Source organism: Cardiocondyla obscurior, linkage group LG04, assembly GCF_019399895.1.
Source record: "Cardiocondyla obscurior isolate alpha-2009 linkage group LG04, Cobs3.1, whole genome shotgun sequence".
In the NCBI taxonomy this organism is placed as follows: Eukaryota; Metazoa; Arthropoda; class Insecta; order Hymenoptera; family Formicidae; genus Cardiocondyla; species Cardiocondyla obscurior.
This window is the reverse complement of record NC_091867.1, coordinates 9,758,010-9,780,785: the sequence shown is the minus strand read 5'-3', so window position 1 is coordinate 9,780,785 and position 22,776 is coordinate 9,758,010. Positions and strand designations below refer to the sequence as shown.

The 22,776-nt window shown below is 46.5% G+C and overlaps 3 protein-coding genes and 1 long non-coding RNA gene across 6 annotated transcripts; 3 read left to right on the top strand and 1 right to left on the bottom strand.

Moving 5' to 3' along the window:
- Positions 1–3: 3 nt before the first annotated feature.
- Atg10 (Autophagy-related 10) lies at positions 4–4,811 on the top strand. Its single transcript, XM_070656220.1, has 6 exons — positions 4–1,117; positions 1,188–1,281; positions 1,525–1,642; positions 2,089–2,314; positions 2,839–3,004; positions 3,125–4,811. The coding sequence occupies exons 2-6, from the start codon at positions 1,265–1,267 to the stop codon at positions 3,213–3,215; spliced, it is 618 nt and encodes a 205-aa protein (XP_070512321.1). The 5' UTR covers positions 4–1,117; positions 1,188–1,264; the 3' UTR covers positions 3,216–4,811.
- Positions 1,455–6,493, bottom strand: LOC139102358 (uncharacterized). The gene is made up of 2 exons (XR_011545686.1): positions 6,364–6,493; positions 1,455–1,701 (listed from the first exon to the last, which is right to left on the bottom strand). It is a non-coding gene; the product is annotated as an uncharacterized lncRNA (long non-coding RNA).
- Positions 4,958–19,749, top strand: LOC139102347 (excitatory amino acid transporter 1). 3 transcript variants are annotated; one of them, XM_070656205.1, is made up of 7 exons: positions 4,958–5,206; positions 8,427–9,592; positions 15,115–15,512; positions 16,367–16,742; positions 16,961–17,389; positions 17,458–17,592; positions 17,665–19,749. In XM_070656205.1, the coding sequence occupies exons 2-7, from the start codon at positions 9,573–9,575 to the stop codon at positions 17,810–17,812; spliced, it is 1,506 nt and encodes a 501-aa protein (XP_070512306.1). In that variant the 5' UTR covers positions 4,958–5,206; positions 8,427–9,572; the 3' UTR covers positions 17,813–19,749. The 3 variants fall into 3 exon arrangements, with proteins under 3 accessions (XP_070512306.1, XP_070512304.1, XP_070512307.1); XM_070656203.1 differs by lacking the exon at positions 4,958–5,206 and adding an exon at positions 6,511–6,633; XM_070656206.1 differs by lacking the exon at positions 4,958–5,206 and adding an exon at positions 6,683–7,003.
- A 1,128-nt stretch (positions 19,750–20,877) lies between these two features.
- Alg10 (alpha-1,2-glucosyltransferase Alg10) lies at positions 20,878–22,724 on the top strand. The gene is made up of 4 exons (XM_070656208.1): positions 20,878–21,186; positions 21,292–21,631; positions 21,695–21,834; positions 21,914–22,724. Exons 1-4 carry the CDS (start codon positions 21,022–21,024, stop codon positions 22,649–22,651), a joined length of 1,383 nt encoding a protein of 460 aa, XP_070512309.1. The 5' UTR covers positions 20,878–21,021; the 3' UTR covers positions 22,652–22,724.
- Positions 22,725–22,776: the final 52 nt, after the last annotated feature.

Here is a 22,776-nt window from a genome sequence, read left to right as displayed (position 1 = left end):
AATCTTACGCTTGGAGCCGCAATTAAAAAGGTGAAGTAACAATGGCTGAACTTTCACCGGATTTCGAATGGCGATTGTGAGAAATATTTCGTTGTAGAGACATCGAAATCGGCTGAAACTGTAAAACGGATTGATATGAGAAGTATTACTGATTGATTGCGACCGCAGAATTTAGTCAATCTTTTTTTTTTTCTTTTTATAGTACAATATTCTTACCATGTTTCCTAAATTGGCTATAACATTTTTCGTCTCCCGCCGACTTTGCAGATCCCTTGTTATTAACGGTATCAGATCGGGATGCGGGGTGAAGCGCGTTATCGCGTTGAGCGTAGCCGTTGCGCGGATTGGCGGAACGGGCATTTTTCCGCGCGCGCCAGGATACTTCCCGTGGTGGAATCCTCGCGCATCGTCAATGAAGCGCCACGAACGGCGTATCGCGCTGCCGGTCGTATCGTTGTTAAAAAAAAAAAAAAAGAAAAAATGAAAGAAAAAAGCGCACTGCGCGATATTGGGATAGGTCGATACTTCGAATTTGCGATAAAGGCGCAGGCGTAAAACAGGCGAGGAATTCCGCCGCGCGACGACACGCCGCAACGGCACGTTGTCGAATAAAGGACGAAGCTGTCCCGAAAAGGACTCGCGCGACCAGTGGCGCGGCGAGAGGAAAAGGGCAAAACTCCCGCGCCAGCTCGCGGCACGGCACTGGGCGCAACTTCGCGTCCGATTGGCCGACCCGCACACACAACAGCTTCGTCGCACACCGACGCCGCACACACCGTCGCGTACTATCGGCGTGCGTACGTCGAGAGTCCCTGGAAGCTGGTGCGGAGGACGGCGAGGTCGCGAGAGGGGAAGATTTTGTCGCGGGGACAAGGGGCAAGATGCAGCCCACCGACTTCGGCCGAGCATCGCCGGACGTTACCGACGCGAAATAGTCGACAATTGACGCGATAGAGAGTTTGGCGAGAAGATGGCGGGGTTAGGGAGGCAAGAGGAGGCACGCTGTTCTCTCGGGTGAACTGCTTCCCCTTTTTCAATTTTATCATGCCATCGACGTTCGCGACTTTCCTGTCGCTACACTAAATCGGACGAAATCCTCTCCAATTTTGTTATGTGTGTACGTATTCTTTTTCTTTCTTTCTTTCTCCTTTTCGTTACCCCTCTCTCGGCTCCCTTGTCCGTTCCAGCAATGCTACCGAGGTAACGAGGAGGCAACTATGGGCAACGTTAACCGGTGTAGAACAGTAGAGAATGAACCGACGAGATGTTTCGAAATCGGAGGTCGAAAAAGCGCAGGAATGCTGAGACCCATTTGGCCCGAGCTCAGATTAATTCAATTGGAGGTTAGATTCGATAAAATATTTATAGTCAAGCTTGTATCGCGTAAAACTCTTCGATTATATATCAAATATCCAATTGTTAACCGGAGCTTGGTCGGAATGAGCCTGAATGTAATTAAGAAAAATATTTTATTTATATGATGATTACTTTGTTAACAGTAAAATTAATCTTCTGAATGTTTAGACTTGAACCAATGGACGGCCCAGGCACGCTTACATGGGAGGAATTCCTTGACAATGCAGAAAGGTTTCTTGCCACTTCAGACGAGATGTCGGATGGATGGGAGCTTCGTGGAGACAAGGTACATCATGTACCGTCAGGTCACAAATTACATGTTAATCGAACGAACATGTAAAATACCTGGAACAAGTCATCTTGGTACTATTATTGAAAAGAGCAATGCTACAAATTGCGTTCATTAAACTTCTTTCTTATAAATAAATTCAGTATCTTGGGTAGTTATATAAGATCAAATAAAACATATGTTGTAAGTCAGGAATATTAAGCGATAACGGCTGTAAACGGCCCGGCTGAAAATAATATAATTTCCACAGCGTAACGTTGTTGCAACAAAGATTTAATTTTAATATTTAAACGCTTGAAATATGATATGATTTACGAGCCTGTTGAGGGAAAAGTGGTCAAAGTTACGGCCTCTTAAACGCAGGCCAACGATTGAGAAACATATTTACACCACATGATGCTACGTAGTCTTGTTCCCGTCGTCCACGTAACAATTATTTACAGGATATTCCCGGGCAAGCTTATCTGGTTAGGAGGGTCAAGTACTTCGTGCCGAGTAACTCTATCGCGGGCGAGGACGACGACGACGCCGAGGAATTCGACGTGAAGCTTCGTGAAGACCCGCACGAAGCTCCCACGGCGGGCGAAGCGCCTTTTATCACCGAGCATCATATTCTGTGGTCCATTAGCTACGGCGTCCCAGTTCTCTTTTTCAATGGATGGAAATCAGGTAATCCGCGTCGATGGCCGAGCGTCGCCCACTTTGCCGGCTGGAGTGTTTGAGAAAAGGATCCGATTCGTAGAGAGAAAGGGCTGCAAAGGGGAAACAGAGCCGCAAGTACTCGCTTCCGAGTTGGGGGAAGAGGAGTCACCGTGAGGGCGGCTCTTTTCGAAAATTTTTCGAAAGTTACGCGAAAATAGGCACGGCAATAAGTTTCGCAGCCGTCGTCACCGTGCATCCGCGCTATCCCTGCCCTCGCGTGCATCGTTTTATTGATTATAAACGCAAACGTGTCCGACTATTTCAATATTCGCGCAGATACGCGGACGGTATTAATTAATCCCGATATAACGCCGTTTCGGCGGGGCGGAAATGCGTCACGTCCCCCGGATTAATTAACACTGATTATCTTTCACATATTCATCAGCGGGAGCAGGATCGTGGCAATTGTCGTGAGAGATCCGACATGCGTTCTTTTTTTTTTTTTTTGCTCTCGTCATTTTTGCTAATATCTTTTTTTCTTTTTTATTTAGATTTTCCCGGTATTAATCCGGTGAGCGTAGACGAGGCTCAAACGGTCCACGGTTCTAAATTAAATTATGCGGAATTATCGCAGGCGATTCACCCCATTATCGGAACGCCATTTCTACAGTTACATCCATGCCTGTCGCAAGGTTTGTTACGCACTATGTCGAAGAGGTAAGTAACGACATTAACTAGTGAAAACATTAATAATGCAGACTACTTCATGTAAAGCTACTTGATGGAACTGTACGCCATTCTCTGCCTGCGTCATTCTTATTATCACGATTGTTTCAGCAAAAATAAACTCGTCAGTTGGCTAAGTTGCGTGGCGTTTGCGGCTCTGAATCTCAAAATACGCCCGGAATACTTCAAGCTCACTCACTGAAGCCTGAGCTGCTCGAAAGGACAATGTATTTGTGAATATCCTGTAAATATGTAACAAGTACGTGAGCATTGTTCTTTATAGTTAAAGTTTTACCGGCAGAAAAAGGAAACGAGCCGTATTTTACTTTCGCGATCTCCGTCGATCGAGGGGACCACTGACTGATAGCTCAAAGTCGCATTCCGTGTAAGCACGTAAGCGTACTTCTGTCGAGAAGATCATCTCGCATGCTAGGAGAGCGTCGGGCTTCATCTCCGGTCACGAATATTCGATGGCGAGAGCGACGGCGATTCGGATGGAATCCGTTTGCGGACGTCGACAGCGGCATGGATCTAGCATTGACCCGCGGCGGGCCGAGTAAATTGCTTGCAATTGGGCAACGCTTCCGCGCGCGACATGGCGAGGGGCGGAGGACGTCGGAGGGCAAAAGAGGCTGGAGCGTGGAAAAGAGAGCGCGCAATTAATGCGACCGCGCAAGGCAATTAATCCGCGCAAGGACGCATTTGCGTGCGACCCCAGGAATATTTGCTCTCGACGCGTAGTTTTCGTATATAGCTCCAATGACTGCACAGCCACGGGCCTAGCGTTAACGATACACGGTACGCGAGGCGGCCTACCTACCGCGCGCTTTTCGTGAACAGAAGGCGCGCGTTAATTGAACCGATTGCGATTAATTGCGCAAATGAAATACGACTGTAAAGCATCGCACGGAAGAGTAATGTAACGAATGAGAATCAGGATTATCGGCATTAATGCAACCGGTTATACGCGACGCTTCTCGCGCGTGCCAGCGGTTCTCAACCGAGTCGCCGCGGCGGACGCTTGACGATTAATAATCCCGTTAGCCCTCGTTGGGGCCCGTGCGCGTGTGACGAGCGTCCGCATCACGAAACACGTGCCGCTCTAAATTACAATAGCGAACGCGGGATATTCATATGCGGCCTCGGATAGTTCGGATAATTCTCGTGGAAGATAGAAAAAAAAAAAAAATGCGGAGGTCACTCTTTATTCTCGACGGGAACGAGTGGGAAAGCTCAGAGCGCGTTTCGACTGAATGGGACACGATCTCTTCGATACTCGTCAAGAGAACAGTCGAAGTGGCTTTTGTACGCGGATTGCGAATTGCGCTGGGAAATTTTCCATTTGTCAGACTTAAACGACGTTCGTTAATATCGACTAGATGTTTCCGTTATAGATTGAAGTCTCGAATTGCCGTCGCCGGAGGAAAAAAAAAAAAAAAAGAAAGCGAATCGTTAAAATAATTGATGAAACTTCTGCTTGTAATTAAATGTAGGAGAAACGTTTTTTTTATAAAAGTGTGCGTTTAAGAGACTTGTTAATCTCGTAACTGCAGTGCGTTTAATTATTTTATCTATAACAAAATCCCAAACAAGTCCGGGAATCGATTATTAGCTCTGCAAGTCGGTGAAATATTTATGTCAAATAACGCGAGAGATTGCGAGAAATTGTTTACATATAAAATTTCCGTTTCCCGATAATGCGGCATTGATATCTATACATAATTGCGAAATAACCATTTGTATATTTATCTTTTTAACGCTTATCGCGGTGTTCTCTTTTCGATCTTTCGATCCCTGAGACATGCAATATTTATTACTTTAAAATTATTTTTTTATCAATTTTCGATAAGCCTTCCGCATAGATAATTAAAAAGAAAAAAAAAGAAAAAATTGTTTCGATGCTGTCCATTCAATTCGAAATCGTCAAGGGAACTTTGATCGTTTAAAGTATTACAAAATGTACCACTTTTACATACATTAATTCTCTCTGTTTCCCTCTCTCTCTTTCTTTCTTCTCATATCGTAATATCGTTTTCAGGTACAAATATAGCTTGAGACAAGCGGATCGAGTGAGAGTGAACCAGTGAGGTGCTGCGGTTGCTGGCTCCACCTACGGAGGTCCGACAAGCCGGAGGGAACGAGAGAGGCCCGTTTCCCCGTCGCCCGCGCGCTTTTTGAACCACGCGGCTTTCGGTATGAAATTACCCCCCTTTGACCCGCGACTACGCGATTCTGCGGCCACACGCGTCTTCGCGCGCAACAGGAACGATGCGTCACGTTGCACCGCGTTTGTGCGTGCAGCCGAATAGTAGTCCCGCGGCTTACCGGATACGGCAATTCTCTGTGCGCTATAGATACTCGTGCGATATCCCGCCTGAGTGCGAAGCGGACGGAGCCTCATCTCTAAGCGTAAAATTGCGAAAAAAAAAAGTGACAAAATCTTCCTCTTCTTTTTTTTTCTTTTTTTTTTACTTCTCTTTTCCCCTCCGCAACGGACGCGCGCGCACGATAGCATGTCCTGAAAATCGATAAAAAAGGAAGAGAGAGGAAGGGTTCATTTCGACGGGAGAGGGGTGGCGTTCCTCTTCGATCGCGCGCCAAAACGCGGATGCTATGGGCTCTCTGAATTTAATTTTGATGATCGAATCCGTCGAAAGGAAGTTGAGCAGAATTACACGTTCTTTCTAAGCACGTGTTTACGCTAAAAATCGCCGCGCGGAATTTTTTTTTTTTTTTTTTTGCCGTACGTCGGTCGTGAAATTCAAACGGCAGGTACGCGAAAACGCATAACGGCGCGTAAAGCCCTTATCCAAATTTCAGGAGAAGGCGTTTTATCGATCCTGCACGTCGCTGCGTGGGTAGCATCTCCTGATATCCGATTCGTTGGGCACGTCAGACGGAAATAGAGGCGCCCAGATAGAATCCGGGGTGACAATGAATTCGCCATGGCGACCGTCGCTAAGTCGCGAGGTGGTGGAGTAGGAAGATAGAGCGCGAGCGCGGGACACGCATCTTCCCTCCTCTCTTCGAGCCCTCCCCGCGTCGCGGGAGAAACTACCCCTGGTCCTATCAAGGCTTAATTGGCGGCTGGAAAGTCGTTCGTTTCTCTCATCCAGTTTGCAAGAATTTTTGCTTCCCGCCGGTTTTTACCGGATGGCACCGGACCGAGCAAGCGAGGGCGAGAGCCGTAATAATGGCGTATCCCTCCCATGAAAAAGGCGACTTGGGACGCCGAAAGAGAAAGGCACGACCTCCGGACGGTCTCCTCTCTCTCTCTCTCTCCTCCGGTGATCATTGAGGATGCTCGAGGCGCGCGCACGCACGCGCGTGGATTCAGCACGATTTTTTACCTCACGTTGCCTCCCGTCGATTTATCTTCTTCTCTTTCTCGCGCTCTCCGTCCTTCGTCCGCCCCGCCAACTTCACCCTCCTCTCGCGCGCTTTTCGAACGCGTGGCATGAGCGTCGCACACACGCGCACGCGACTCTCCTAGCCGCCACACATCGCGCTATAAAGAAGCAACTTAACGCCGCGCCTCCACAGTCCCGCGATCGTCGCCGCATCGCGCGCAGAAACGGGATCATCGTTATCCAGGAGCGCGACCGATCGCGACCACCGACGTACGTATCAAGCGCACGCACCGCGCGCGCGAGACGCATCGTTCCGGTCCATCCGCACGTCCCCTGGACCACCCGGCGCCGACCAGTTGCGCGTTGCAACAAATCACTGCCGCGTCGTCTTCGCCGTTAGCGACGCCGTTCGACGCGATGACTTAGAGGTGCCCGCGACGACGACAGCGAAGATAGCAAAAGTAACGCTTAAGGGGGTGGAAACCCGCGAGGGAGAGCCAACGCCGGAAGTTGCGTCCTTTCGAAACTGTGCGCGTGTGTCTACTACGAATGCCTGGTGCACACGCATCGCCGAGATCGCTCATCGCGCCTTGATTGCGCTCTTACACGCGAGCCCGTTATCGATTTGCGAAAAGATCCCGTAAGTTCGGCCGCGTAGCAAAATCAAGTCGTCAACGGCCTTAATTCGACTTCGAGGCCTAATTGCACAGGTGTCTCAGCAGAAACGCGCGTCTCTGTCGCCGAGGACGCGACTCTTTACTAAGCCCGTCTCTCCCGGTCTAATCTCTCACGGTTTTTTCCTCACGCGACCGTAGATTTTTGCGCTTATCTCCTTCCACCGAGGGGAGAAAAAGAAAATATTAAAAAAAAAATCCACGGAAGTCGCGCGAGCGCGTGCGACTTGATTGAGAGATTCTTATGTATTTATTATCTCGTCTTGCGCGGCCACGGTGCCCGAAGGTTATTGGAATTAATCGTAAACGAAGCGGCAATCAGGGAGTTTAAATTTGGAGCAAGGGCACCCCGGTAAGGGACACGTCTCGTAGGGCTCCTCCCGCCTCGTCTCGCCGCGAGTTTGAGGCGGTAACGCCGAACGCTGCTCGCCGGAGCGTGGCTATTCCGCGCGATTAGCTCACCGATCTTTTTTTTTTTTCTTTTTCCCTTCCTCCGTGCCATAATTAAAGCTGTCAAACTGCTCAACGCGCGCCTCGCAATCTTTGCTTCCGTTTCTACGCAGCCGATCGAACGCGCGTCGTTCACACGTGAATGACGTTGAATAAATTGCGCCTTTGAAACTGTAATCTTCTAACGTGATAATTACGTTTCCGAGCGAAGCGAGTCCGTCATCGCGATACAGCGATACCTTTCGCGAAAGTTAGATAAACACGGCGGGAGATGTGCAATTCGACAAGGCGCAGGTGACACAGCAGTCTTTGGAGACGATTGATTTACCACCTCGCCTTGTATCAACAGCTGTTTATCTTTTCACGATAAATGTAACGCGTTATGTAACAGATTACACGCCGCGCACGTGTTGCATCAGTCGCTTTGAGTAGAGCTCATCGATCGGCTCGTTCAGAAAAAGAGGGAGAGAGGTAGAGAGGAGGGAAGCGAAAGAGGGGTACGGGAGAAGATATTCTTGAATCTTTCTGAAGTAATGTTAAGATATCAAATGCGAGGGAGGAAAGATCGGGGTGAAATGAAGACGTTTAATCCGACGACACTTCTCGGTGACGGGTAACAAGTGTGCCGGAGCTCAACATCTGCCGCGTGCGCTGAAAAAAAGTAAACAGCGAGCTGCATCGCGATCGGATTACGTATCCGAGCGGATTTGTTTGCCTTCGCGAGTAGAAGCACTTGTTCCGCGTTACATAAATGCGCGACAGGCGATTATTGCTCATTAATATCGCATGCGCTTGATCGTAGGCCGCACGCGGCGGTGTTAAAAATAAATAACGTTAAAATATGTCTGCAGGCGGAAAATCCTGCCGCGCAGGTATTTAAAAAGCTTTATCGAGATTTCAGCGTATTATTAATAGCGCGTCATTAACGTTCTGTTGCAGATAACAACGGAGGCGGCTGCTTGCTGATCGATCGACGTGATATCGCCCTTGCCTCAAAGGGCACCCGCGGTTATTGCATTTCCGTGTCCCTCTCGTCATCTCGGAGGGCCGCTTCCACTGTCATCCGTCAGCTTAAACGGTCCTCGTGTCGCCGAAGGGTTAAACAACGGAGCGAGATTTGTATTGGACGAAATAGAGAAGGAGCGAGAGTGAGAGAGAATAAACGGAGAGGACTGGTCTCCGGCAGCTGGAAATCCGTTCGCGGATGAGAGAAGGCTCGATTTCGGTGCGAGGGGCACGGCGAACGTAGCCGAAACGGGAGAAGAATCAACCCCGCCGTCCGCGACACCGGTGGATCATCATAATCGAGTGGACAAACCGCCGACAAACAATAGGGACCTGGCCGGTGGCTTCCGATGGGGTCGTAGCCGCGAGCGTATTCGTAACAGTATATCGCGATGATAGGCTAGTCGGTAGCGGCAGGAAGAGATCGTCGTAGGGGGAGATCGCCATAGCTAATCGTACCACCCAAGGTGGCACAGATTGAGAGCCCCATCAGCACACATCCTCTCCTGGCTAACGAGATACCCAGCGCCCATCCAGTTCGTGCACGCCGTTACGCCGCTCGTCGCGTCGACGACGTGCGTCAGCATCCGATCGGTCAAACCGATCCGACTTGCTGAATCGTTAAGAAAAAAAAAGAAGAAAAAAAAAAGGAAGAACGCGATAAAATAATCGCCGCGAGAAATTCCGAACGGAAGGCAGAAAGGGAAAAAGAGGATATCGGTCGAGAGCGGCGCTAATCGACGTTGGAGCGTCTAATCCTTCATCCCCGTCATCCGCGCGCCTGTCATCCTCGACCTCTTTTTCCTTCGTCCTCCACCGGCGTCTCATCCCTCCCGGCTTAAATCGCGCCGCGAGCGTCACCACTTCGACTTCACTCACGAAGAAACGGCCGACGTGAGAGAGACACAGGAGGAGAGAGGCAGGCAAATTTGCTCTTAGTGCCCCTCGACAGTCCAGCACGGACGATTCTCGGCCCCATCGGGACGTCCGCCGCTTCCGGCTAACTGGAAGTGAACGCTCTATGTAAACGATTGCCGACCACGGTTCTCATTGGAATACACAGGACGCAGGAAGCGCATCATGGAAGTAGCGAGCGAGTTGTGAGTATTTCTCTTCACCGCGCGAGATATCGCGGCTTCTAGTTTTTCTCTCATTTTAACGACCGACTTTATGACTTGCGCACGACGCGATTGATTAACGAGCGAAATCTTTATCTGCTTTTGTACCAGTATGCTAATATTCTTTGCGGATTTTTTATTCTTTTTTTTTTTTTTTTTTTTTTTTAATTTTTTTTTTAATTCTGATGCAACAGCTTCGCGAGGGTAGAAGTTATTTATTTGAACTGTGTTAACATTTTATTCTGATGAGCCATCAATCACCAGACCTACTGATAACCATGTGTGACACGTGTTCTAAGCAAACTTTGTCCTTTGCCATATGAATCTTTTTGACCTACTTTGCGTAGAAATCTTATATTTCAATTTATAAAAACTTTGTCGCTCAATTGTCGACATTTTTTATTAAAAAATTAACGTCGCGAGTGAAAAAAAAAAAAAAAAAAGAAAAAGCCGTTTATTTCGCGTTACGCGAATTTCTCGCCTGTTAAAAATCGCATTTCAACGGCGGGGCATTCGTGAATGGAAGTTACCCTGCGCATGCAGTTGGTCCATTATACGCCGCACTGTATATCGCATTCAGCGGCAGCGAGATTCATTGGCACAGAATTCTATAATGGCAACAGCGGGCACTCGGTGGCTGCTCATTAAATCATTGTTAAGCCCGTTCTTTGTGATAAGAAGCGGAGGGAGAAGACGATTGCGTTCGCGTGCACGGCGCGTAAGAAATCGCCGATTCTAACAAGAGTACGCGTGGACGTAGCTTCCGCGACAGGAAAATCCCACCGACGCAGCCTCCTACTTTGACAAAACGTGTTCTCTGTCAACGACAGATTACAATTCGCAGAACTATTTATATATAGCTCTATCGATATTGGTCTGACGCATTCGGAATGAAACGAGAGATTCAACGAGCAAACGCGAACTTAGACTCACTTCGCCGGAAATACGTCAATCAATTATATTGTAGTCGGATGTAAAATGCACGGAGGTTGAGTATTTATCTTTGCTGCCGATAAGAAGCGGAAATATGTATCTATATTTTACTAAACGTCGTAACTACTGATTTATTTCGCGCTTCGTGCGATCGTAGATCATTCGACTTGACGCACCGGGCGCGTGCAGTCTTGGTTTATTTTCGTATCGCGTGAATGATCTTACGTAGAATGCGAGTGCTTTGCAATCGTATTTCATTTATTCGAATGCTCTGAATTGTAACATTTTTTTAATCATCCGTAATGGTGAACGAAAAGAGTATATCTTTTAATCGCAAAGCGTGAAACAATGTGTAGCACGTGCGAAACCGGTTATCGTAGCTCGCATGCTAATTGCACAGATGCAGATGAACGGCACGGGATGAAAAAACGGAGGCTGTACGTTTTTCGTGTGGGTTTTTACCTGTCGGCGAACTCAGACTTTATTTTGGCACGCACTTGACGACTCTAAGTAATCGTAGCCCCGACCGTCGATCTTCGAGGTAAACGTTTACAAAGCAAAATCCTTTTTTTTTTTTTCTTCTCTTTTTTTCTCCCGCATATTTCTTCTCCGGTTCTCTCCTGTGAATGAAATAACGTGCATCAAAGAGATTACGAGTAGCACGGGAAATCTTTTTAGGCTTACGTCCAATGACGCCGAGCTTTCGAAAATAAACGTGAGTGAGAACGAGAGAAAGAACGCGACGGAGACCCACGTACATACCTGCGTCGTCAGCGTCGCATGCAATGTCTTATGTAAGCGTGTGCAACAAGTTGTTCGCCGAGGATAATTTTGGAACTTTTGCCGCGAGCCAACGTCGTGGCATTGAGTATCTAGCGCGGTGCGGTGCTCCGCCACGTGTCCGGCAGCCCGGGCGCAATTAATATTTGCCCTGTTGATTTACTCAGCCACTCGCATCGCCGCTACGGGACAATTAAAAAAAAGTAGAGCGTGGGAAAAAAAACGTCGCGGAAACGGTCCGCATTTGCTCCCGGGTTTTCAGCCGCGCTCTCAATTCTCTCTTTCACGATCTCTTCTCGCAAATTGCCCGACGCCTGTTTCGAACCGCGCCCGATTCTTCCGCGCTAATCCATTGATAGCAGCCGGCTACTTTAGCGGCACAACATCCGGCAACGACTTTACGCTTTCCTCGAAGCCGCGGGTGGCTACCGTTTAGGCGCTCGTAAAATTTCTGCTCCCCGACGTAATTTTGATAAATCGTCGAGGGCGACGAGGTCGTTCGAAGCGCGAGAGCGCGCGGCGAGGACGATATCCCTCGACTCGGTTTTCATTCAGCGCGATTCGTGATCGCCGTCGATTAAAAGTAACACGAAACCGCAGAGAGAGAGGGGGAAAAAAAAAGAAGAAAAAATAGGAAGTACAATGCAGAAGCGCGCGTGAAGAGCCCCGGCCGGAAACGCGCGAGTTTGATCATCGCGATCATTAATTTTCAGGGACGACGTTTTCCCATCCGCAAATTGTTTTTCAGCGGTCGCGTGAGTCTAATCATCGCGCCGTCCAACGTCCGCGAGTGACGTCGCATCGCGTAGCGTCGCATCGGCAAATTAACTGGCGCAATTAAAGTCATCTCGCTGTGGTTCGTTTACCTCGCGACTCTCGTTCGTCAGATCTCTCGCGTTGCGAAAAATTCAGCGGAGAAGATCCCAGCCGCTAAAGGGGCTACTTATAAAATTCCCGACAATGAGGACCATTATCGTCGATATCGGTCAAGGAGCGAGGAAAGCCGCACGAAAGTGGGACGCGATCCTCCGCCGCGTTATCGCGCCTTATCGCGGCGAGTTCGAGCAGGAACTTGGGTACCAGAAGCGAGAACGATAGGACCAAGTTCGCCAAACGTGTGGCGAACGCCTACGTCGCGGTCACCGCGTTATCCATGGTCAGTATGGTTCACTGCAAGCCGCATTGATCCGGAGCATCGTCGCGACTTCTGGTCCCCGTTCTCCTCGTTTCTCAGAGATGCGTTCGAACGGGCGTGGAGCACCCATCGCGTTAATACGCGTATCGCCGCCACCTCGCGAGAAGCAATTTGGCAAGGCTCGCTGGGTTCTCAGTGTCCCGATCGCCCCGAATGTTCCGGTTAAGCGCAGGGTAATCCGACACTCGGCGAAATAAACGAAACAGGGCTTACTGGCGACGTAGTATTATTAACGCCGGTGACATCACTGTCGATCTTCAGCGGCATCCTTTCGTGACGGCGGACGCAAACGGGCCGGTGTCCTTGATCGGTGACGTAACCGCGGATAAGAAATTCACGCCGACGTGATCGTCGACCGGTTTTTCTCGGCGGCACGTGCGAGATCCGTGGCACCGAGGGTCGCTGACATCTCCGACGTGGATTTTTGCCGGAGCTTGCGGACGATTGTCAAGCTGCGCGCCGTAGTTCTAAAAGGGAAAGGGTTTCCCTTTCAGAACATGCAAATGGACCGTCACTTCCTTCTCGCCTTCGATCCCTTTTCATGCTTAATCGCACGGGACGAATTTCTGCGCTACGAATTTCGTCGCTTGAGCCGCGAAAAAAAATAAAATAAAAAAAGTCACCGGGAATCGCAGGAAAAGCGATCGTGCAAATGCGTAAACGAGGGGTATTTATTTATTTACGCGACGACGCATTTATTTATACCACATGGGAGCTCTCGATACGCGTCACGAGTCGTCTATAAATAATCCGAAGTTTTTCCGCGTTTTCGGTTTTGTTCTCTGAAAACACAGCCCAAGAAGAATCGCCTTTTAATTCGATAAAAGCTAATGAAAAAGCGTGGCTCGAGTCCAGAAGCGACTAATTAATTTGTTTTCCACGTATTTGCAGAGCCGGCGCTCTTGCGTTACGGTCGAGTTAAAGCAATAAGCTCGACAGTAAAAGCCCACCGTTCGCTTGATACGCTTAAATCCATAACAGGTTCATATGAACCGGTACGCAATAAAAATTCATTCTTGATCGACATGAGTATCTAGCCACCAATGAATGAACGATAGCTTATCTCGCGATGTGAGAGTTCCTGCAGGAAACAACCTGCAGTGCAGTTTCTCTTTTGCTACCAGGCTGCGACGACCCGCAAATATCGTTCATACCTTTGTGCAATAATGTACGGTACCGTGACTGATCTTGGCGGCGACGCAAATTTTCAGCTACTTAAATTGCTATTAAATTACAATTCGCCCGCTGTAATTTAATCGTTATTGTTTTTCATTTCGAAGACGTCCTGCGCTTTCTCCGCGCGACACGCCCGCGCGATTTTTACGCAATCAGCGACTCCCAGTAGTTTCTCGCGAATGTTGCGGAGGTTGCATTATGTGCATTGAAGAAAATCGAAAGATTGGAACCTTCTCAGCTTGAAATAGTATATAGTAATGATTTAAAACAGTTCCCGGTTAACTGCAGAAATGACCAGTGTTATGCCAAGTTCAATAAATCGGAGTTGTAAAGGGGATCTTTTTTGGCAGCGCGCGGTCGTGGTGAATCGACGGTGCCAGCAGCCCAACATAATCTCAAATTTATGCTTCACAAATAAGTGCTAATTGACGAATTAAATAGGTTACGGAGAATTCGAAATATTGAGTGCAGAGGCGAAGAAGGAAATTTCCTAAAATTTCCGTCGCGATGCTTAACGACGCGTGTTACAAGATATTTTCATATCCGAATAAACTTTCGTTAAATCATTTTGCAACTCGTATTTCCTGGGTACGAGAGTGATGAACGCCAGCGTAGGTGGACGAGAGCAAAAATCTATTTGTGATTTTAAGCGGGAACCAAATTATTTTGCCAGGCAATCGCGGAAATAAAAACGTTTAATAAATTTCGTGAAGCAGAATTTAAAGGCCCTGCCGTTGGATTGTATTTTATTTTGATTTTGGCAATATTACATTGAAATAAATGTGATTAAATGATTTATCAGTTTCATTTCCATCAGTTTTGTTGCACATAAATATATTATTATTGGTCTTTTTTTCTTTATGATTTATGATTTACGATTTTTTAATTTACTTTTTTTATGTAACATAGAGGAAATAATTTTTTTTTTTGTACGATATCGGTCAGCGTAAGTAAGAATAGACGTGTTACGAGGAAGTTTGTCATTTGTCAAGGTTTAAGTATGTAGAATACGAAAAAGTCACGTTCATTGCAGAGTATATGAATTTAGCATCTGCTGTTGCATGTTACAGTCGTTGTCACGAAGTCAACTCGTTAACATGCTGAATATCAAAGTATCTTTTAAATTAGATTAAATATGTAGGTGTGTCTTACACAACAAACTGGTTTTTTTTTTTTTTTTTCCCTCGAGAAATCGTTTATTTAATGCTAGAACTTCAAAACGCCTAATTTAAATAATTGAAACAATTTCCGTAAACGTAGACGCCGAAAGTTCATATTTTTTAAAATTCTCCGAGTTACTGTTACCAGTGAGTTCATGATTCTAAGCAGAGCTTTTGTGATAAAGAATATTCATAGTGAAAATGTTTGTAGCTTGCTTTCAAAAGAAGTATGAGTCGTAACTGTTATCCGTGCATTCCAGGTCACCGCTATCGGGGGTGGAGAACCAGGGCAAGATTAAAGAAAGGAGCTCGTATTATCCTCAAGAGCCCAGCAAGAGGCCGCAAACCACCCAGCAGAAGATGCGAGCATGCCTCAGCCAGAATGCGCTTACTTTACTTACCGTCAGCGGCGTCGTCGGTGGTGTGGTACTCGGCATCATTTTGCGGAACGTCCGGGACAAGTGGACGGAGCGCGAGATCAAGTACATCGGCTACGTCGGCGACCTGTTCCTGCGAATGCTTAAGAGCTTGATCCTGCCGTTGATTATCAGCAGCTTGGTGTCGGCCATCGGATCGCTCGACCTGTCCCTCAGCGGCAAGATCGGCGCTCGTGCGATCGGCTATTACATAGTTACTACTATCTGCGCTGTTATTTTAGGTCAGTTTCGCTACCTAACTAATTTAGGTCGCGTTATCGTTCAGTTATCGTTTGGTTATCGTTTAATTCAATTATCGCCGGCCAGTTTGCCCAAATCACACTGTGTCACGCGTTGTTAGAAAAAAAAAAAAAAAAGAAAGAAAGATAGAAACTAAAAGTAGAAACAATCTAAACATGTGCGTAACTGATATGAAAATTGTAGAAAACCTAAATACGACCGCGTATCTTTACGTACAGCTGGAAACATTTAACGTTTTAAGTAGCGTACGTATCACGAGGTTAAATGAAACGATTGCCTCGCATAAACGACGTAAATCGCAATCAGGGAGTCGCGCAGCGTTTTGAGCGGTTCTGTATTAATGCTGCGACAGCACGCAGGCAATGATGCATTTCTCAGAAATGGTAAACTCGACGGTCGCACAATAGTACTCGACACATTTACATATCTGGTCGAGGAGGGAATGCGTTTGATAGCCATGAATTATCGTGACTCATTTCGGTTAATTAACGCGCGCGACGGAGCGAGCACGACGTGTCAGACAACACATATTAGCGGCAGATTATTCAGATATTATCATGAAAAGTGCTGATTTATAATTTTGCAACATTTGCAACATCTGATAAATACACTTTATCTTGCGTTAGTATAGAGATAAGGCGATTACAATTTGATACTTCGCCCGCACGCTCAACTTTCTTCTTTAAAAAGCATTTTTCTTATAACGCATTACCTCATCAGCTAGGCATTTTTTATCTCCCGCCGTTGTATTTGTTTCGCGGTTTTTTTCCACTCTCGCCGCCTTCCTCTGATTCTCTCAATGCGAACAGAAAATAACATATTGAACTTTTTGCAGGTATAATTCTTGTCGTAACGATTCAACCTGGCGCCAATAGCTCCATCGCGAAGACCGAAGTATCGGCGCAAAATGTGTCCACTCTTGATACGCTGTTGGACCTGGTCCGAAACATGTTTCCGCCGAATATCGTGGAAGCCTGCATCTCCCAGTTTCGAACCGTTCCCATCGACCCCAAGAACGCCAGTATTCCGATGGAGGAGTGGGACATAAATACGGAGAACGTGGTTCCAGGCTCTAATATCCTCGGGCTCGTCGTATTCGCGACGGTGATGGGCATCACCCTCGGCAAAATGGGGACACAAGCGAAACCACTATTGAGCTTCTTCGACTCGCTATCTGGCGCCATGATGGTGATCACCAACTGGGTCATATGGTAAGACTTGGAAAAGATATCTGCTTCTAAAAAAAGAAAGAACTAAAATGCATTAATTTTCCCAAGGAAGACTCGCAGCGTCATCATTGCGTAACCGTCGTGATCGTGCAGTTCTGCCGTGATAATACCGTAAAACCATTTTAACTTGCGTCGCATCTTTCTCCATTACATTGCAGAGTCGTGTGAAAACTTTAAGAATATTTCCGCCTGTTGTTTAGGCTGTCGCCGATCGGTATCCTGTCTCTGGTCGCTGCAAAGGTCGCCCAAATGAAAACGCTCGACGAAGTAGTCGGACAGCTTGGCATGTACTTCATGACCGTATTGATCGCCTTGATCATCCATGGCTTCCTGGTGCTGCCCGGACTGTACTTCATGCTCACGAAGAAAAATCCATACCTCTACATATCAAACATGGCAGAGGCGCTCGTCACTGCCTTTGGCACGTCTTCAAGTTCAGCGACGCTGCCGCTCGCTATCAGCTGCCTCGAGGGGAAAAACGGCATCGATTCGCGGATCACTAGATTTGTCATGCCGATAGGCGCTACTGTAAACATGGACGGTACCGCTTTGTACGAAGCTGTAGCTGCTATTTTTATTTCGCAAGTGCGTAAAATCCCTCTCACCTTCGGACAGCTAGTGGCGGTCAGGTAAGCCTTTTTACTTGTTAAATTATTCTATTTGTTTTGCGGAAAGATTTATTTCCTTTGCTCGTTAGCATCACGGCGACCGCTGCCAGCATTGGTGCGGCTGGAATACCGCAGGCCGGCCTAGTCACTATGGTGATGGTGTTGGACACGGTACGACTTCCGGCCAACGATGTCTACTTAATCGTCGCGGTCGACTGGTTACTGTAAGTGCTTTCTTATGTTAGAGTCAGTATCACAAAGGGCATTCTTAACGTGCACGCTTTTATCGTTTGCAGAGATCGATGTCGAACGACCGTGAACGTCATTGGTGACTCGCTCGGCGCCGGGATCGTCCAGCATCTTAGCAAAGATGAACTCGCGGGGCTACCGCACACCACGCAGCAAACGCAAAACGGAGCTGATCACGCGACCACGTCGATATGAGTTGAGACGTTTGTTAAATTTTGTCTCCTCGATCGAAACTACTTTACAATCGAAGGTTCGATCACCCGCGACATATCGAAACTCATCACGCGGCTTATTATTAGGATGTTGCCATAATTTTTTTGCTGGGAGTTTGAGGAATTAAAGAATATTTACGAGTAAATAAAATCAAAGATTAAAATTAAGAGAAGGGAATGCATAAGTAAATTTATGGACTACAGCATGATGTCACTTGTTATAGCCGTGTAAAATTTATAATTTTCAAGTTCTCATTAGTTATCTTAGAATTTCATAGAAAATATACGATGCTATTGACGGGTATCTACCTTCTCAATCGTACCACATAGAAATGATCGCAAACTGCGATTCTGACAAAGTGTTCTTGCGTAATCAGTGTTCCATTTTTATCTTAGTCAAATAATCGGTTTAGTATTAATTTACACGCAAATCAGATGAAGGGAGCAATCAAATCGGTACCACCGTATCATAATTGCCATATTTGCGATCACACGCGGAATGCGAGCGTCTTCGTTCAATTATCTGTGTGCAAGTACTATAAAAGGAAAGATTACTTTCGTAGAAACTTAATTGACATCCATTCCGCGGCGCAAAATATACACATACGTAGCGATAGGACAGTCAAACATCGGTTACTAACGCGTAGCTCGCGGTGCGAGCGTTCAGATGATTTTCAGATAAAATGATATAACACATGCTTGAAACTAAATGCGTTTTAACTTTAGAAATCGTAGGCTCCACTAAGTAAAACACTTGTGAAATGTATATGTATATATACACAAATATATACATATACATAGATATATATATATATTGTCTTCCAATTTTTGTGTTTGACAAGAATTACGCTTACAGAAACACTGCAGCGCGTATGTACAGCAAGTACTGCGTAATCAATACGTTACATTTCATTCAAACCGCATAATTCGCCGTCTTAGAATTTTATTTTATTTTTTTTTCTTTCGCGAATCTATCCACGTTTCTTCGGAAAATTGCATTTATTTGCGGAACTCAACAGATTCGCGAAAAGCGAAATGTATGTTTAGCGCTTCGAGAAATCGGCTTTATTTGACACGACGAAGAGTCTCGAGTCTTGTCATTTTTGTATGACAAATGAAGTGACAGTTACGTACGTAACGTTGCTCGCGCATGTTATTCCACGCGGCGATGTATATTATAAAAATCGTCGCGCAAGTTCGTGCCATAGAACTATGTCGTATCTCGTAGGCAGTTTTTACACCTACACGATATCCGGTGAACAAAAGCAGACTTAATAAGTTCAATGCCACTAGCGGCAACCGATTTGACCCTTAAGTATGAAGGATCATCTCTCGTGACTCCTCAAAAGAGTACTTTTTACGCGATAAAAAAAAAAAAAAAAAAAAAAAAAGGGAATCAAAAGTAATACAAAAATGTGAAATTTCTCACACGCTAACCGTTGAGCATATCAAAACGATGAAAAGCGAAATCCGTACTTAAGGGTTGAAGTTTCTCAGTCACTTTATTTTTACAACCTTCTGTCGTTTGCCACAAAGATTATTCCTGCTAAATTATGTTTCCGTGTAATGTAAAAGAATTATGTGGAGAAAATATAATAACAAAATGATTAATAAACAAACCGCCTGACATCGCCTAAATCCTTTTCTCAAAGATTTTTTAATTTCTTTTACGCAAAAATTCTTTGAGAAGGCAGTTACAGCGCATTAATAAAATAAAAACGTCCCACAATTATTAATAATTTAATAACGGTGGAGTATAATTAATGAACGCGGTTTAACATTTGTGGTTTGCGTCATTTTAATGTTAGCAATCGTAAATGGAGTATTGTGTGTGAAAGAGTAATCGAAATATAAAATAAAAAAAAAAATTAACAATCGTACAAATGTAACAATGTAATAAACAAAAATTGTCTGACTAAACGGTTTGAGATGGACTACTGAAAAATGAGTTTGAATTGGCGTCGGTCAATTCGGTGGCGGTTCGTAGCGGATTTTCTCGGGACTAAAAGATCTCAACTGACCAATCAAATAATAAAAAGATTTTTTTAATTCTGAGAAGTCCACTACGAGCCGCCACCATTGCCAACGGCGGATCGAGGTGACGATGAGTCGGTCGGCATCGTCATCAGCGGCAAATCGAAGTAACGTGAGTAAATCGACGCCAAATTAAACTTCCTAATTGTCGATTAATGTATTTCAACTCAAGTTTACGGTCACATAAAATGCAGATGTGTCGCGACTTCTGTCTATCATAAATCGGACATCGCGTGCGTAACTGAACTGGACTGCATCAAAGGCACCGAGACATTAAAAAACGATCGTGCGAATGTTACAGCATCTCAATCGGGTTACGGAACATTATTCAAGTGTCCGTGTTGAACGTGATATTCGGTCGTAGCTCTATTCTCGAATCGTGCGAGAAGATCTCGTATACGAAAAATCAACGCTATGCATCGGCCTATTCGATCGTTGTTCGAACGCGCGCATGCACGGCCGCCATAGTCGCGCAGCAAGAAGAGTCGGTCGGTTGTTCGCGCATCGAGTCTCGCCACTGGTTGCATCGCGGTCGCTTTCGTCGTTTTCGCGTACGCGAATCTCGCACGGAAGCGAGTACGTACCGAGAGTGTCGTATGGAGTATGACATTCTGCGTCAAGTGCTGTGTCTAGTGCTGCGTTGGATGCTGCGTCGAGTGTAATATGGGAGCTATGGAGCGAGAATCCTGGACACGGAACGATGGTCGCGGCGGACGGCGCAGCAACGGCAGGGCAGCGAGAGGCGTGCAGAGTCAACGAACGGTGAGTCGATTATTTATTTTACGCATTTCTCGGACACGATAAGTCGTGATTGAGCGTCGGGCGCGTTATCCAAATTGCTCTCGGCCAAATTATCGTCCTGTCGGACGTCGGAACGAGGCAGTCGCGCAAAGGTAGCCGCGGCAGAAACGATTTGAAGTTATTTGCGCCCGCGCAGCGCAGTGCAGCACTGCAGCCTTTTCGCTAGGCGTACCAACACTTCCGACGGCCGGATGAACGTAACCTGACATAACCCCAACTCCGTCGCGTCGACTGTAAACACGGGCGCGCGTTACGTGGCTTGTATGCCGGCTTACAAAAGCAACGTTCGATTTTAATTATGTAAAACAACGTGCGCCTTTATTGAAATTGAACGAATTTCCGCATATCAAGTCCACCATGAAACCGAACTCTAAGATATTTGTACATTCCACATTGATTATATTTCTCTCGATCACTGTGTCGCTCTTCCTGTACTTGAATCGCATTCAGCCGGATTATTTTATCGATGAGGCCTTCCACATACCCCAGACCTTGCGCTATTGCGCGTGGAATTTCACTCAGGTAAAGGTCGTCTTAGTCATGTAATTCATACAGTCGATACACTCCAGAAAGTATCAGGTTTTTCACATAATTTCCTTCCATAATTCAGTCGCAAACTCTTTTCAGTGGGACCCTAAGATCACTACGTTGCCAGGCTTATACTTGATCGCCACTGCGATATTGTCGCCTTTCAATCTTTGCCAAGTCACATATGTGAGGTGCATAAACTTACTTGGGACGTGTTTGAACCTCTGCCTTCTCTACAGCATTATAAAGCAGAATTCAAAGCCTAGCGAAGTAGACAGGGACAGTTGGTTGGTACTCGCGTTGACGTACAATCTTGCTCTTTTCCCACCGTTGTACTTCTGGTCGTTCTTTTATTACACTGACGTCGTTTCCGTGAGCGTAGTACTCTTGACGCAGTATCTGCACCAGCGCAATCGCACCACGATGTCAGCTCTTGCAGGTAATTGTCCTGCAGTCGTGCAAAGCCATGAGAATGTGTAAATGAAAATTATGAATTGTGCAGGTCTGCTAGGTGTGCTCGTACGTCAGACGAACGTCATTTGGCTAGGTTTCTTTACCATAGAATGTGCGTTAGATACGTTTGATCGCAGGATGGAGCAACCGGTGCCACCCAGGGTGCTCAGTACTCCTTCACACTTCCGCGTAAGTAGCACTAAATGCAGATATAACGTAGAATCGGAGGGAATTAATTTGGCAAACTTTCTTTTTCGATCACTTTTAGTTAATTTGGAAGCAGATAGCGTACGAATTGCATATAGGTCTGTCGTCCTTCGCCAAGTTCGTCGCAGAGATATGCAGTAGTCTACTACCTCACCTAGCCGTGTGCCTCACGTTCGTCGCCTTCGTCGCGTGGAATGGAGGCATAGTGATCGGCGATCGTACTGCCCACGTCGCAACAGTCCACCTCTGTCAGATACTCTACTTTTCCGCCTTCGTCGCCCTGTTCTCGTGGCCGTACGTGGTGCCTCACTGGCGATCCTGTTCTCGTTTTCTCCGTCGCCACTGGGTTCTCGCCGGCCTCGCGTTTACGTTGATGGCCGCGACTGTACGTTTCAACACGCTCGTTCATCCGTACGTGCTGGCCGACAACCGGCACTATCTATTTTACGTGTGGAGCCGATTCATGGGTCGATACGCCGCATTTAAATACCTACTAATATCGATTTACGGCGCGAGTCTGTTCGCCATGTGGCGGAACGTCGCTCACCTGAGGTTCCTTTCGCAGATTAATTACGTTATTTGCGTGTGCGCGGTGCTGGTGCCTCAATTGCTGGTGGAACCGCGCTATTTTATCCTGCCGTACATTTTTTATCGTTTAAATATGAGAAGGCCAGAAAGGTGGCAGATCTATTGCGAGTCGCTCACGACTCTCGCGGTCAATTGCTTGCAATTTTATATCTTTGCCAGTAAAGTGTTCTACTGGGAGGACCAGCCCTACGCTCAGCGAATTTCCTGGTGACGCTCGTTACGAGGACAGATGTACAAAAGAGAATTTCGGTGCGATATTCGACGTCTTCTCGTTTTTTTTTTTTTTTTTTCCCTCTTCGTGTTTTCTATGCGCGGTTATACGTACGTTATCGGCTT

What these genes read in the sequence shown, in the direction of transcription:
- Alg10 (XM_070656208.1), top strand. Translation starts at nt 21,022, where the DNA reads ATGAAACCGAACTCTAAGATATTTGTACATTCCACATTGATTATATTT. An exon ending in GCGCGTGGAATTTCACTCAG is followed by an intron (nt 21,187 to 21,291) that starts GTAAAGGTCGTC and finishes AACTCTTTTCAG; the next exon opens with TGGGACCCTAAGATCACTAC. An exon ending in GTACTCCTTCACACTTCCGC is followed by an intron (nt 21,835 to 21,913) that starts GTAAGTAGCACT and finishes GATCACTTTTAG; the next exon opens with TTAATTTGGAAGCAGATAGC.
- LOC139102347 (XM_070656205.1), top strand. Translation starts at nt 9,573, where the DNA reads ATGGAAGTAGCGAGCGAGTT. An exon ending in ATCACCAACTGGGTCATATG is followed by an intron (nt 16,743 to 16,960) that starts GTAAGACTTGGA and finishes CCTGTTGTTTAG; the next exon opens with GCTGTCGCCGATCGGTATCC. An exon ending in GGACAGCTAGTGGCGGTCAG is followed by an intron (nt 17,390 to 17,457) that starts GTAAGCCTTTTT and finishes TTTGCTCGTTAG; the next exon opens with CATCACGGCGACCGCTGCCA.
- Atg10 (XM_070656220.1), top strand. An exon ending in GGGAGCTTCGTGGAGACAAG is followed by an intron (nt 1,643 to 2,088) that starts GTACATCATGTA and finishes AATTATTTACAG; the next exon opens with GATATTCCCGGGCAAGCTTA. An exon ending in TTTCAATGGATGGAAATCAG is followed by an intron (nt 2,315 to 2,838) that starts GTAATCCGCGTC and finishes TTTTTTATTTAG; the next exon opens with ATTTTCCCGGTATTAATCCG.